The sequence below is a fragment of the Hyla sarda genome, chromosome 4 (genome assembly GCF_029499605.1).
Source record: "Hyla sarda isolate aHylSar1 chromosome 4, aHylSar1.hap1, whole genome shotgun sequence".
Classification (NCBI taxonomy): Eukaryota; Metazoa; Chordata; class Amphibia; order Anura; family Hylidae; genus Hyla; species Hyla sarda.
The window spans coordinates 394,456,110-394,471,180 of NC_079192.1; the positions used below are offsets into that span (position 1 = coordinate 394,456,110).

At 43.4% G+C, this 15,071-nt stretch overlaps 1 protein-coding gene across 5 annotated transcripts in view; it reads right to left on the reverse strand.

Moving 5' to 3' along the window:
* NTF3 (neurotrophin 3) overlaps window positions 1-15,071 on the reverse strand; it is a 102,635-nt gene that overhangs the window by 17,908 nt on the left and 69,656 nt on the right. Inside the window, exon 1 of one of the 5 annotated variants that reach the window (XM_056517214.1) lies at window positions 5,771-5,878. The exons of the other annotated variants lie outside the window; for them this stretch is intronic. Within the exon in view, the coding sequence (XP_056373189.1) occupies window positions 5,771-5,773 (3 nt within the window). The 5' untranslated portion in view covers window positions 5,774-5,878. Of the gene's footprint in view, window positions 1-5,770; window positions 5,879-15,071 lie in introns of those variants that run through there. 5 annotated transcript variants of the gene reach the window in all.

Genomic DNA, 15,071 nt, shown 5'->3' on the forward strand with positions numbered 1-15,071 from the left:
AAGCCCCCAAGGCCCTTTTTTACGGGCCGACAGGGCCATAAGAATCTCAATGATCGGTGCTCATCTAAGGAGCCTTTACACATCTCAATCTATTGCAGGTTTTGGCCATCTAAAAGTTCTGATCAGCCATTGAACTAGCACTTTCGTGTTTGTCGTCTGATCAGGAGTCCTTTTACACAACCGATTATCGGGAAGGAAAATTCCTAGGAACACTCATTCTTTATAATTGGACCCTGTAAAAGGTCAACAAAATGTCAATGTCATATGTGTCCTAGTGGTGGCCTGCTTTGGGGGATCCTCCAACAACAAGCAGGTCACAAAATGTTCCCTTACTAAGACACAGCCACGACCCCCCACGTCAACCTGTTGTAATATGTGGGGAAAACCTGACAGTAAGTGTTCAGTTTCCCTGAAGCACCATCAATGGAAAAAAATATTCATTACTCAATATTAAAATCAATGTAAAGTCTATGTTTTACAGGAAAGGACAATTTCTTCAACATGACAGCTTTTGATTAGCCAAGAAACGGGGATCCTGAGCAAAGGACCCACACCACCATTTAAAGGTACTCCAGGGAACTGAACTTATCAAACACTTAACCCCTATTCCCACGGGGGGAAGGGTCACTCCCCCTCCTCCAGTGAACTCCTGTATGGGGCCTCGGGGCGCCCCAGCCTCCACCTTCCTGGACATTAGCAAGTGACCAGTCACAGCGATGTTCCACCTTAGCTGGTGATCACTTGTTAATTTCCCTGGAATACCCTTTAAAGGCTATGTTCACAGGGAGTAAAATGTCCACCCAGGAAAACATGGGCAGACAGTCCACATTTTTTCATGTTCTTGGGCACTAGGACTCCTTTGAAATGTGCCATCTCCACCGATAGCAATGTATTCCCAAGCAGAATCCGCAGAAACATTCAATAGGTTCAGTATTTGTGCAGATGCTTGAATCAGGATTTCCTACTGCAGAAATGCCACTGTGTGCACAGTGCAGCAGTACCCCATTGCTGCAGTGGACTTTAAAAGACGGATAATTTAGCGGAATTCTGCCCGGAAGTTCCACCATGTGAATGTTCTAATTTGGATAAGAAGTTATTACACTCAAACTTAGAGATCAATAGTGGGCACTTCTGTGTCTTTTGCACCATGACAGCTTATCTCACCACCAAGTTTTCCTAAGGGTTTTGCCTAATGTGCAGCAACCTCCAAAGATTAGTTCTAGTCAGAATTATCCTACTGTGATATTAGAAGATGTCCTATACATTGCAATGTGTATGGTCATCAATGTATATGTCCAACTGTCAAGGATGGCTCGAAGAGAGGCTCTCAAATATGATTGACTGTGCTGTTATATACTGCTAAGTTTCGACACAAGAATTATACACCAAACAGGCCTGTTGGTATAAACTCTTTCTCAGCATACTCGCAGCTGCCCCAAAGGAGTTCTGTTTAATCCAGGAAGTACATTTAGTTTTTTACATTTGACAAAGAAGGAGGTTTAGTTATTACGTCAAAATCAGCATGTTAAATCTTGATTGGTTGTTTGATTATTGTGTCCGTATATATTAGCATATTTAGTGTACATTGATTTCTTGGCAGAAATTCCTTTACAGGGAAATTCCAGAGTTCTCTGTCTGTCAGATATTTTGTCTTTTACTTCTTATCTCTGCCGTGCTGGCATCATGGCAAGGCCTCCATTTTAGTCACGAGCAGATTGCAAGCTGGTTTATGGGTTAAGGGGTAGGTAACAAATATATTTTTCCATCAGCAGTGGCATATTAGTATTAATATATTGATCAGTCATCAGAAACATAAGGGTCATGCCTATCACATTCACCACGCAAATTAGGTCTTCTTACATCTAGCATGTAAGTCCACGTTCCAACCATAAAAAGATCCAACATGCATAAGGATGACATATTGAAGTAGAATCTTCTAAAAAAAGGAATAGACAACCATCTGTAGACAGCCGTTTATTATTCATAGACTCTCTTCAGTTCAAATACCTTTCACGTGGGGCAGGGGTGTCAAACTCAGTTTCACCAGGTTAAAGGGTTACTCCGGCCCTAAGACATCTTATCCCTTTCCAAAGGATAGGGGATAAGAAGTCTGACCACGGGGGTCCCGCCGCTGGGGACTACCGCAATCTTGAATTCGGCACCCACCTCTTTGAGCTGCACGCCGCGCTGCCAGCTCACAAACTGCCGGGTGCTGACCACGGAGCCGGAGTATTGTGATGTCACGCCCCGCCCCCGCTATGCAAGTCTATGGGAGGGGGCATAACGGCCGCCACGCCCCCTCCCATAGACTTGCATAGCGGGGGTGGGGCGTGATGTCACACGGGGGCGGAGTCATGACGTCACGATACTCTGGCCACGTGGTCGGCACCCAGCAGTTTGTGATAGGGGATAAGATGTCTTAGGGCCGGAGTTCCCCGTTAAGACTGTACACATTTAACTACTTCTTAACATAAATTAACCTGTTAAATATCCTTAGAAGCCATATCACATACCAAAATATTTCAAGTTGTTTCACCAGAGATGTTATGGTGCACCACTTGGTAAGTAAAAGGTTAGATGTTTTTCAGAATCAGGTTAGACAATAGCCGGCGCCCTCTACGTCTTTAGCATCGATAATTTTTCCTTGGTCGGTGGTCGGGGGGCCTGGCCATCAAAACTGTGTCACCGCCTGTGAGTTGCTGCACAAAGCAGTGTAAAGGTGCGAGTCAAAGCTCAGAATCCTGTGCTGGCACCATCCTATATCAGTCTGTCATTTACTCTTCCATGTTCATTATACATTTGTTTATGTATATTACCCCATATAAAATGTACAGCGCTCTGGTACCAAGAGCGCTATACAAAAAAATAAATAATAATACTAATAATAGTCCCCTCTTGCAGAGGAAACAGCATGGCACAGCTCAAGCTACAAGCGCTGAAATGCGTACGGACCATCAATGTAGGGGGGGGGGTCTTAGGGTGCGTTCACACTGAATAATTCAAGAGGAATTTACTCGAGTAATTCCTCTTGAATTCTCCTCTCCATATTAATGCACATCTGCTGTCCTGTTCACACTGCGGAAATTCTGCTAGCGGAATTCCGACGCTGTATTCCTTTCCGATGAAGAAAAACATGTTCATTCTTCAAGCGGAATCCAATAGAAGTCAATGGTTAAAAAAAATTCTGCCCGATATTGTTTTCAAGCGGAATTTGAGCGGAATTCAGAAAAGTAGATTAAATAGCCTCCTCATTTATTCCTCTTCATTTCCGCATGGAAATTCCACTTGAATTACGCTTGATGGAGAAGGAAACAATTTCCTGACCGAAATGATTCCTCGTGAATTCCTCTTGAATTCCTCAGTGTGAATGCACCCTTGCAGGCCAGGCAATGTTCCTTGGGAACAAAGATATGCAAATTAGCTGTATTTCAGCACTGTCACTTATTGGAAGTAAATTCCTTGTCAGTTAACCTGTTAAGGACCCAGGGCGTACCTGTACGTCCTGAGTCCGCTCCCATTCTATAACGCGGGGCAACGGCGGTGCCACGCTATTAACCCTTTAGACGCGGCGTTAAAAGTTTAACGCCGCGTCTAAAGTGAAACTAAATCACTGTCGGTTAGCTCAGGGGGCTGTTCGGGATCGCCGCGGCAAAATCGCGGCATCCCGAACAGCTGTAGGACATGAGGAGGGTCCCTTACCTTGCCTCCTGGTGTTAACCTGTTAAGGACCCAGGGCGTACCTGTACGTCCTGAGTCTGCTCCCGTTCTATAATGCGGGGCAACGGCCGGACCTGTGGCTAATAGCGTGCGGCATTGATCGCGGTCCCACACTATTAACCCTTTAGACGCAGCGTTCAAAGTTGAACGCCGCGTCTAAAGTGAAACTAAATCACTGACGGTTAGCTCAGGGGGCTGTTCGGGATCGCCGCGGCGAAATCGCGGCATCCCGAACAGCTGTAGGACACGAGGAGGGTCCCTTACCTTGCCTCCTGGTGTCCGATCGCCGAATGACTGCTCAGTGCCTGAGATCCAGGCATGAGCAGTCAAGCGGCAGAATCATCGATCACTGGTTTCCTATGAGAAACCAGTGATCAATGTAAAAGATCAGTGTGTGCAGTGTTATAGGTCCCTATGGGAGCTATAACACTGCAAAAAAAAAAGTGAAAAAAAAGTGAATAAAGATCATTTAACACCTCCCCTATTAAAAGTTTGAATCACCCCCTTTTCCCATAAAAAAAAATCCAGTGAAAATAAAAATAAACATATGTGGTATCGCCGCATGCGGAAATGTCCCAATTATAAAAATATATCGTTAATTAAACCGCACGGTCAATGGCGTGCGCGCAAAAAAATTTCCAAAGTCCAAAATAAGTCCTATCAATGCAAAAAGGGTACCGCTATAAACCTCAGGTGACGGCGCAAAAAATTAGCCCTCATACCGCCCCATACAGGTAAAAATAAAAATGTTATAGAGGTCAGAAGATGACAATTTTCAAACGTATACATTTTCCTGCATGTAGTTATGATTTTTTCCAGAAGTACGACAAAATCAAACCTATATAATAAGTAGGGTATCATTTTAAACTTATGGACCTACAGAAAAAAGATAAGGTGTCATTTTTACCGAAAAATGTACTGTGTAGAAACGGAAGCCCCCAAAATTTACAAAATGGCGTTTTTTTTTTCAATTTTGTCTCACAATTAATTTTTTTTCCGTTTCGCCGTAGATTTTTGGTTAAAATGACTGACGTCATTACAAAGTAGAATTGGTAGCGCAAAAGCCATCATATGGATTTTTAGGTGCAAAATTGAAAGAGTTATGATTTTTTAAATGTGAGGAGGAAAAAACGAAAATGCAAAAATGGAAAAACCCTCCATCCTTAAGGGGTTAATGTCGGACCAATAAAAGGGCATTGATACACATTTAGGGGGAGATTCATCAAAACCTGTCCAGAGGCAAAGTTGCCCAGTTGCCCATGGCAACCAATCAGATCTCTTCTTTCATTTTTAACAAGGCCTCTGTAAAATGAAAGTGATCTGATTGGTTGCTATGGGCAACTCAGCAACTTTTCCTCTGGACGGGTTTTGATAAATCTCCCCCCTAGTCTGTAAATATCAGGAATCCACCTTTAGAAAACCTGGTAACATTCCATACATACAATACATCACATATCAACATAAACATAACACATAGCTTTTGTCATGAGAGCCATCATTCAGAAGAGTTCTTTCAAGCAGTTCATATGAGAAATATTCCAACAATGCTGTTCCGGACGCTGAAGCAGGCACTGGGAGCTTGTGACGTCATAGCCCCGCCCCCTCGATGCAAGTCTATGGGAGGGGGGCGTGACGGCTGTCACGCCCCTCCCATGGACTTGCATTGAGGGGGCGGGGTTTGACATCATGAGCGGGCAGGGCAAGGATGTCACAAGCTGCCGGCTCCAGCGTTCGGAACAGTTTGTTCCAAACGCTGAGCAGCGGAATACCCTTTTAAGGTAGAAGTCCGGTCACACGATGACCAAATGCCAGTATCCTTGAAAGCCAGCCGAATGTCTAAGCAAAAGACTTGGATGGACCATATCAGCACCAGGAAGACAATACACAAGCCATGTAAAGCATACAAATCAATTCTAGGCCTACCTACAAAATGAACCTTACATGAGCACTGTCAGAATTAACTTTTATAGATTGTACATCTTGGTAAAAACTGTACCTTTCTAATTGGCTTATGGCTTATAAAAAAAAAAAAGACCACTAGGGGTCGCCATACCATCCAGAACACAATCCTGCAGCATCATCTTTGTCCCAGCTGAAGCACAGGCAGAGACAAAATATAGGAAGTGAGGGCGGGACTAGTACTCCTCCTGTGCTCACTCCTGTCCTGTCTATCAGGCTGCAGCATGAGAACAGAGAAGGTTGTAAATCAACCTGACTGAGTGAGAAAAGCAGAATTCTTTGGCTACGTTCACACGACGGAATGCCTGCAAGGAGAATTTTCGTGCGGACATTCCGGAGAGTGCGGGCGCCAGCATAATCTGCCAGTGCTAGGACCGCACGGGAATGTGCCGTTTCACAGAAGACTACACATTCCGTGCAGTCTCCACACAAAGGATGAACATGTTCTATCTTTGTGCGGACATGGAAATCGGAATTCCGCTATGTACACAGAGCAGCAGAACCCCATTGAATTCAACGGGACTCTGCAGCAGCGGAATCTCCGTTCTGGATGCCAATGCGGAATACGGCATGGAAAGTCCAACGTGTTGAACATGGGCTAAACGTCTCTCCTAGGAGTCCTGTTTTCTTGAGTGTTTTTCCACTTTTAGTCAGGTATAAAATGGCCGCAACACCCAGACCCCTAACGCTTCATCAGACCCAGAGTTATTGTGCTCAAACTTAAGTACCAATCTACTGCAGAAGATCAGGGGATTATGTCCATACCACGGAGGGAGGCAATGAGGCACCCATATTGCTCCCGCATATGAAAAGTTTTGTTCAGACGACAGGGACAATTTTCAACTTAAAGGGTTACTCCGCTACCCAGCATCCGGAAGATTGAGTTCCGGACACTGTGTGCGGGCTTCCGTGTTCACACCCCCTCTGGTGACATCACGCCCCATCATGTGACATCACCTCCCACCCCCTCAATGCAAGTCTATGGGAGGGGGCGTGACGACCGTCACGCCCCCTCCCATAGACTTGCATTGAGGGGTGGGACGTGATGTCACGAGGGGGCGGGCGTGAACACAGAAGCCCGCACACAGTGTCCGGAACTCAATGTTCCGGATGCTGGAGAGTGGAGTAACCCTTTAATCCAAATAAGGTCCTACATGTTAAAGCAGATAACGGGCTGTAGATCTTGATACCTTTCCGAAGACATCATAACTTTTCCTTAAAGGGTAGCTCCCACCATCCTATTTTTTTTTTTGCTAGCCCTTTACCCCCCCCCCCCCCCCCCCGCTACGGCACTAGCCCGTTCCCTCCGTCCCGTCCCCCCCTTCGCCCCGCATACCCCGCTCCCTCATTACCCTTGCAGTTACTGAAGAGTCCGGCAGCGGGCGTGCAGGGACAGCGGCGGCAACGAGGCAGCGGCGGCGATGTGCGGGAGGAGTGGCCTCTGATTGGCAGGCAGGGAGCGAGTGCAGCCTAACTGAAAAAGGACTGATTGCTACTCCAAAATCAGTCCTTTTTCAGTGGCCGGTTTTTAAATGTAAATTAAACCTTTTTAATGAAAAAAAAATAATAAAAGTATATTAGAGATATGTTGTAGTACATAAGTACTTCAACATATCAAAAAATAAAGTTGGTGACAGTGCCCATTTAAAAAAAAATAAAAAATAAAAATGCTCAATGGGTCCTTCTTACTCAATTAAAACCTGAATCTCTGGTTTGTCTGGTGCCAAAGAAAATAGTGTTGAGAAAATTTTTACTTTGTGCTCTCCTTTTATTAGGTCGATTTATTAAAGTGTGTTATAAAACACCTCTGTGTTTGATAAATCGCTTCCTAAAGTCAACATAGGATTACGAAAGTGTGGTTCTTTATTTAGATGGCTGTCGGGTAAATCAAGGGCAGTACTTTGGATTAGAAACCCTCAGCCTCTATGGAATGCGAGTATAATGGGATCTCATCCTGGTCAATGTCTTCCATGACTTCTTGGAAATGTTGAGTAAACCTAATACGTCTAAGACAAACCCAAGATTTATATTGTGATTATTGATCCCTCAGTTGTGCTAATAAATAGTCCTACCAAGCACTTCGCTTGTTCGGAAATGCCTGGGGCCTCTTTTACATGGCCGAACTACAGTCACATTTTAGCATGGTTCCACTAAATTGGTCACAAAAGGGTCGGTATTATGGTCATATAAAAACAGCACCATTGGCAGTTGATCATACAACATAAAGGGGTATTCCAGGAAAAACTTTATATATATATATATATATATATATATATATATATATATCAACTGGCTCCAGAAAGTTAAACAGATTTGTAAATTACGTCGATTAAAAAATCTTAATCCTTCCAATAATTATTAGCTGCTGAAGTTGAGTTGTTCTTTTCTGTCTGTCAACAACGCTCTCATCTGACATCTCAGAAGAGAGTAGAAGAGGTTTGCTATGGGGATTTGCTTCTACTCTGGACAGTTCCCGAGACAGGTGTCATCAGAGAGCACTTAGACAGAAAAGAACAACTCAACTTCAGCAGCTCATAAGTACTGAGGATTAAGATTTTTTAATAGAAGTAATTTACAAATCTGTTTAATTTTCTAGAGGCAGTTGAACTGTTCCAAATGCTGGAGCCGGCAGCTTGTGATGTCATAACCTTGCCCATCATGATGTCACACCCCGCCCCCTCAATGTAAGTCTATGGGAGGGGGCGTGACGGCTGTCACATCCCCTCCCATAGACTTGCATTGAGGGTGACGGGGTGTGACATCATGAGGGGGCAGGGCTATGACGTCACGAGCTCCCAGCGCCGGCTTGTTGCAAACGCTGAGCAGCGGAGTAACCCTTTCAGGGCCGGCCTTAGGGGTGTGCGAGCTGTGCGGCCGCACAGGGCGCCATAGCAACAGGGGCGCTGGGCGGCCAACACAGCTCGCACCAGGTATATGTAATTTGTATTGCCCGACGTGCAGTCCGGGCGCCGGGCAGGTAACTTCTTCAGACATTTAGCGCTGCTTCGGGCAAGCAGCGCTAAATGCCGGTGTAATGAAGAAAACTGTGCCCTGTAGCGGAACAGTTTTCTGCTTTGCAGGCCGCTCCCTCTCATTACATTCCCACTACCCTCCCTCAACTGTGTCCCTATGCGGAGGGTCACATTCCGCTACAGGGCACAGTTTTCTTCATTAAACAGGGAGGTTTCACTTACCCCACCCTCCTCCGCGTCTCTGGTTGGCTGGCCGGCGCGAGTCTGAAGAGGGACGTTGCGCATGTGATGTGCCTCCGCAGACCCGCACAGGAGGACGTCAGTGACGTCACTCGTCAGGCCGACACAGGTAAGTGTGTCTATGTGTGTGTGTGCATGTGTGGGTATCTGTCTATGTGTGTGTGGGTGTCTGTGTGTGTGTATGTGTGTGCATGTGTGGGTGTCTGTCTGTGTGTGTGGGTGTCTGTGTGTGTATGTGTGTGTGTGCATGTGTCGGTGTGTGTGTGTGTGTGTGTGTACATGTGTGTGGGTGTCTGTGTGTGTGTGCATGTGTGGGTGTCTGTCTGTGTGTGTGTGCATGTGTGGGTGTCTGTCTGTGTGTGTGCATGTGTGGGTGTCTTTGTGTGTGTGTATGTGTGTGTGTGTGCATGTGTGGATGTCTGTGTGTGTGCATGTGTGGGTGTCTTTGTGTGTGTGTATGTGTGTGTGTGTGCATGTGTGGGTGTCTGTCTGTGTGTGTGTGTGTGCATGTGTGGGTGTCTGTCTGTATGTGTGTGCATGTGTGGGTGTCTGTCTGTCTGTGTGTGTGTGGGGGGGGGGGAGGGGGGAGAACCTGCTACTACCTAATGTGTGGAGCCTGCTACTACCTAATGTGCGGAACCTGCTACTACCTAATGTGGGGAGCCTGCTTCTACCTAATGTGGGGAACCTGCTACTACCTAATGTGCCGAACCTGCTTCTACCTAATGTGGGGAACCTGCTACTACCTAATGTGGGGAACCTGCTACTACCTAATGTGGGGGAACCTGCTACTACCTAATGTGGGGGAACCTGCTACTACCTAATGTGGGGAACCTGCTACTACCTAATGTGGGGAACTATACTGCACCTAATGTGGGGAACTATACTGCCAACCTACTGTGGAGAACTATACTGCACCTAATGTGGAGAACTATACTGTACCTAATGTGGGGGAACTATACTGCACCTAATGTGGGGAACTATATGGCACCTAATGTGGGGGAACTATACTGCACCTAATGTGGGGGAACTATACTGCACCTAATGTTGGGAACTATACTGCACCTAATGTGGCGGAACTATACTGCACCTAATGTGGGGAACTATATGGCACCTAATGTGATGGGGGAACTATACTGCACCTAATGTGGGGGAACTATACTGTACCTAAGGTGGGGGAACTATACTGCACCTAATTTTTCGGGAACTATACTGCACCTAATGTGGAGAGCTATTCTGCACCTAATGTGGGGGACTATACTGCACCTAATGTGGGGGACTATACTGCACCTAATGTGGGGGAACTATACTGCACCTAATGTGGGGGAACTATACTGCACCTAATGTGGGGGAACTATACTGCACCTAATGTGGAGAGTTATACTGCACCTAATGTGGGGGACTATACTGCACCTAATGTGGGGGAACTATACTGCACCTAATGTGGAGAGCTATACTGCACCTAATGTGGGGAACTATACTGCACCTAATGTGGGGGACTATACTGCACCTAATGTGGGGGACTATACTGCACCTAATGTGGGGGACTATACTGCACCTAATGTGGGGGAACTATACTGCTTCTGATTAAGGGCGGCAGGGGACTGGTGAAGGGGGCAGGGGACTGATTTGATATCAGGTTAGCTCGCACAGGGTGCCTGAACACCTAAGGCCGGCCCTGACCCCTTTAACATTGATGGATACGTCATAACATTATGACTGATCAGAGGTGTAACGTGAAGCTACTGGGCCTCAATACAAGATCAGGACAGGGCCTCCTACCTACCAAGAGCCCTTTTGTGTCTCTTGTGAGCCTATGTGGCCTCTTCATCTAAAGGGCCCAAGTGTAACTGTTGTCCTTGCATCTCCTACAGCTTCTCACTTCTCATCTGATCACTCTTGGCAACAGACACATTATCTATAGTATATTGATATCCTCCTTGGTAGACAGAAGCTGAAGTTCACACAGTAACCAGAGAGTTCACAATATAGAGACCGGTTGCACGGTCTGCCCCTGCGGGCAGTACACTACTGGAAAAGGGGTAAAGGTTAAAGGGGTACTCTGGTGGAAAACTTTTTTTTTTTCTTTTTTAATCAACTGGTGGCAGAAAATTAAACAGATTTGTAAATGACTTCTATTAAAAAATCATAATCCTTCCAGAACTTATTAGCTGCTGAGTACTACAGAGGAAATTATTTTCTTTTTGGAACACAGAGCTCTCTGCTGACATCACTAGCACTGTGCTCTCTGCTGACATCTCTGTCCATTTTAGGAACTTTCCAGGGTAGGAGAAAATCCCCATAGCAAACATATGCTCCTCTGGACAGTTCCTAAAATGGACAGAGAGGTCAGCAGAGAGCACTGTGTTCCAAAGAGAAAATAATTTTTCCTATGTAGTATTCAGCAGCTAATGGACAGTTCCTAAAATAGACAGATATGTCAGCAGAGAGCACTGTGTTCCAAAAAAAAAATAATAATTTCCTATGTAGTATTCAGCAGCTAATAAGTACTGGAAGGATTACGATTTTTTAATAGAAGTAATTTACAAATCTGTTTAACTTTCTGGCACCAGTTGATTTAAAAAATAAAAAGTTTTCCACTGAAGTCCAGCACCCTCGTGCCACTACAGATGGAAACGAGCTGGATGCACTGTCATGAAAATTGACCCCCCTCAAACCAAGCCCAGTATGTGAAAGCTGCTGAGAAGATTAATTCAGCCATACGTTTGGCTGCTTTAAAGTAGTCTTTATTATCCTAAAAAAAAACACTTTTTAAAGGAGTCACCAACATTCAGATAGGCATTACCAGAAGTTTTGCAATGTCACAGGTCTATCAAACATACAGCATCTCCTTTATGTCAGCCCAGGGAGCACTGTGTGATCCTCAGCGTATGTGTCCTCCATCTATTCTCTGTGTGCTGCGCCCGCCAGCGCTTGCTCCCTCCGAGAGAGCTTGCTCCAGATGACTCTTTTCTCACCTGCATTATTCTACAGGCAGAGAATTCGCTGGCGCCCTGATCTGGGAGGCATAGAGAATAGATGGAGGGGGCATGCGCTGAGGACCCGTGTGTTAATAACACAGTGATTACAGCACTGACATAAAGGACATTGTGAACCCCTGTCTGACTGTCGGTGCCCCCCGAAAAAGCATTTTTTAGGATACTTAAGACTACTATAAAGCACTTCTATAAAGTAGCTTTCATATACTGGGCTTTGTTTGTGGGGGGGTCAATACTCGATTGACTGCGATTTAAAGGGGTACTCCGGTGGAAAAAAATTTTTTTTTTAAATCAACTGGTTCCAGAAAGTTAAACAGATTTGTAAATGACTTCTATATAAAAAAAAAAAAATCTTTACCCTTCCAGTACTTTTTAGCAGCTGTATGCTACAGAGGAAACTCTTTTTTCTTTTTAAATTTCTTTTTTGTCTTGTCCACAGTGCTCTCTGCTGACACCTGATGTCCATATCAGGAACTGTCCATAGCAGGAGAAAATCCCCTTTGCAAACCTATGCTGCTCTGGACAGTTCCTGACACGGTCAGAGGTGTCAGCAGAGAGCACTGTGGACAAGACAAAAAAGAAATTCAAAAAGAAAAGAATTTCCTCTGTAGCATACAGCTTCTAAAAAGTACTGGAAGGATTAAGATTTTTTAATAGAAGTCATTTACAAATCTGTTTAACTTTCTTGCACCAGTTGATTAAAAAAAAATTGTTTGCATCGGAGTACCCCTTTAAGGCCTAATTTTTTTGTAGGATAACTGAACTACCTGCTATCAAGTTTCTCCAAAGATTGAAGATGATCACTAGGGGCACCAACATGAGAAGACCCTGTGACCAACTTCTTTTCTGAGAATTTATCTAACAAATAGAATTTGCGTTGAAGGCCACCCACCCATTGCTATGCCAAACTCTTAGAAGAATGTCATGTTTAAGATCATAATTAATTAACTTGACTAAATGGCAGGAATTGACTGAGAATATAGTTGTAAAGCTTTAGGACAACTGCAGCTAGTACAGTCAGAGATCTATACAGAAATGTCAAATAACTACAGTATGTACATTAGCTTCACCATGATTTACAATGTCCACTTCATTAATCATGATTTTCAATGTCCAGTTCTTTATTGCAAAACTGCAACTCTCATCATGCCCAGACAGCCAAAGGCTGTCTGGACATGATGAGAATTGTAGTTTTGCAAAAGCTGGAGTCACATTGGTTGGTAAAACATTGCTTTAAAGAAAGGGACCATGGCCTCTTTCTTCGCATATATTGTAAAATGCAAAGATATATTGACGACGTTTTTTTTCCAATTATGCACAATATTTAATAACTACTAATAATAACACATCCCCATCCTTATTCCTAAAAGGAATATCACTTAAGAAATCATTAACCAAACAATTAATATTTCATTTTCTTCCCCTAAGTTGATTTTCTTTTGCCATGTACTGTGGGCTCAGTGCCAATTCCTTTACAATATAAAAGAAAGAACATGCCCATGTGATGTGAGTACCTGGGTCTCTAAGGCCTATTTGCAGGTCTAATTCCAGAGATCATGGTAAACATGTGTTCTAATAAAAATTCACAAGTTAAACAACTTCCTGCCACAGAGTAGTAAATGTAGGTGCTTAACTACTTCATGCCAAATTTTACCTTTTTAAATTCTGCGCTCCAAAGGTAAAAGTGTATAGTTTACCAATGTCGAACAGATGTTGACTTATTAGAAGATCTATGAAGAATTAACATTTCTTATACATTAGACCAGTGTTTCCAATCAGAATGCCTCCAGTTGTTGCAAAACTACAACTCCCAGCATACCCAGACAGCAATAGAACAATTATTCTTTGTTCTATTTAATAACTAGTCTAAAAGCAGCTCCCTATAATATTTTGTTAAACTAATGTTTTTCCTTTATATTTTGCTTATCTACTAATGCTTTACAGTATAATATAGATGTGGAGTCTGGGTTGCCCGGCGGGGATATGCAGATGTCCAGATGAAATCTGACTTGGAGGCTAGGTTGGCGCACGCCCGAGGTACCACAGAGGCAATGTGGAGTTTAGAGGTTTTTATTTCACAGTGATAATGACGCGTTTCGAGGGGGCACCCCTCTTCGTCAGGTTCACCTGATGAAGAGGGGTGCCCCCTCGAAACGCGTCATTCTCAACGTGAAATAAAAACCTCTAAACTCCACATTGCACATTGTTCTCCATACAGTATAATATGTCACGCCTTGGCGCCCATGTATACCACACAATATACCTTTTTTCAATTTGAAATTTGAATTTGAATAAGAAAGTGCAGCAGACTATGCTTTCTTACACAATTAAAAAAAACAAAAAAAAAACAATCATGTCTATAGGGCTCTATGGATACATTCGTCATATATGGGACCCTATATGGGACCATATTGGAAGTTTTTATTGTCCCCAAATAAAGTGCAAAATTTCGGCAGCTACTGCTGCCAAAACGTTGCACTTTATTTGGGGACAATAAAAATTTCCAGATTTCTTCATGATGCAAGACATGACTGGTGCTGTGATTTTCGGAGTTGGTATATATATATATATATATATATATATATATATACTGTAAATGTATGTATTCATAGGCCGTAAGTGACAGCATTCACCGCTAATGACGGGCAGTAACTATCCCTCTGCTTCCCATTAAATAACGCTTTAGACACTTGATCAATGAAGGAATAAAGACAGTGATCTAATGATTGCGTATAATGGGTACTTAAAAATTGTAAGATAACATAATAGAAAAAAAAAATACACATACATATAAAACTATGCAAAAAAAATCCCTAATAAAACTTCATTTCCATTTTGCCATTTTTCAAATAGAATTTTTTTTAATAAAATGAAATAAAAAACAAAAAAAACTATTTGTTAACGCCAAGTGCAAAATTGTCTAAACTATTAAAATATAACTTTATTGATCCTGTACAGTGAACAGCATAAACACTAAACAATACCAAAGTCCAAAATGCTGATTTTTGGTCACATCTTAGAAAAAATGGAATAAAAGGAGATCAAAAAGTCCTATTAAAACAAGAATGATAACGATAAAAACTGAGCCCTTATACAGCCCCAAAAATAAAAAAGTTATAGGGGTCAGAATACAGAAATTTTTTAAAATACTTATTTCCATTTTTATTTAAAGTAGTACTAGAAT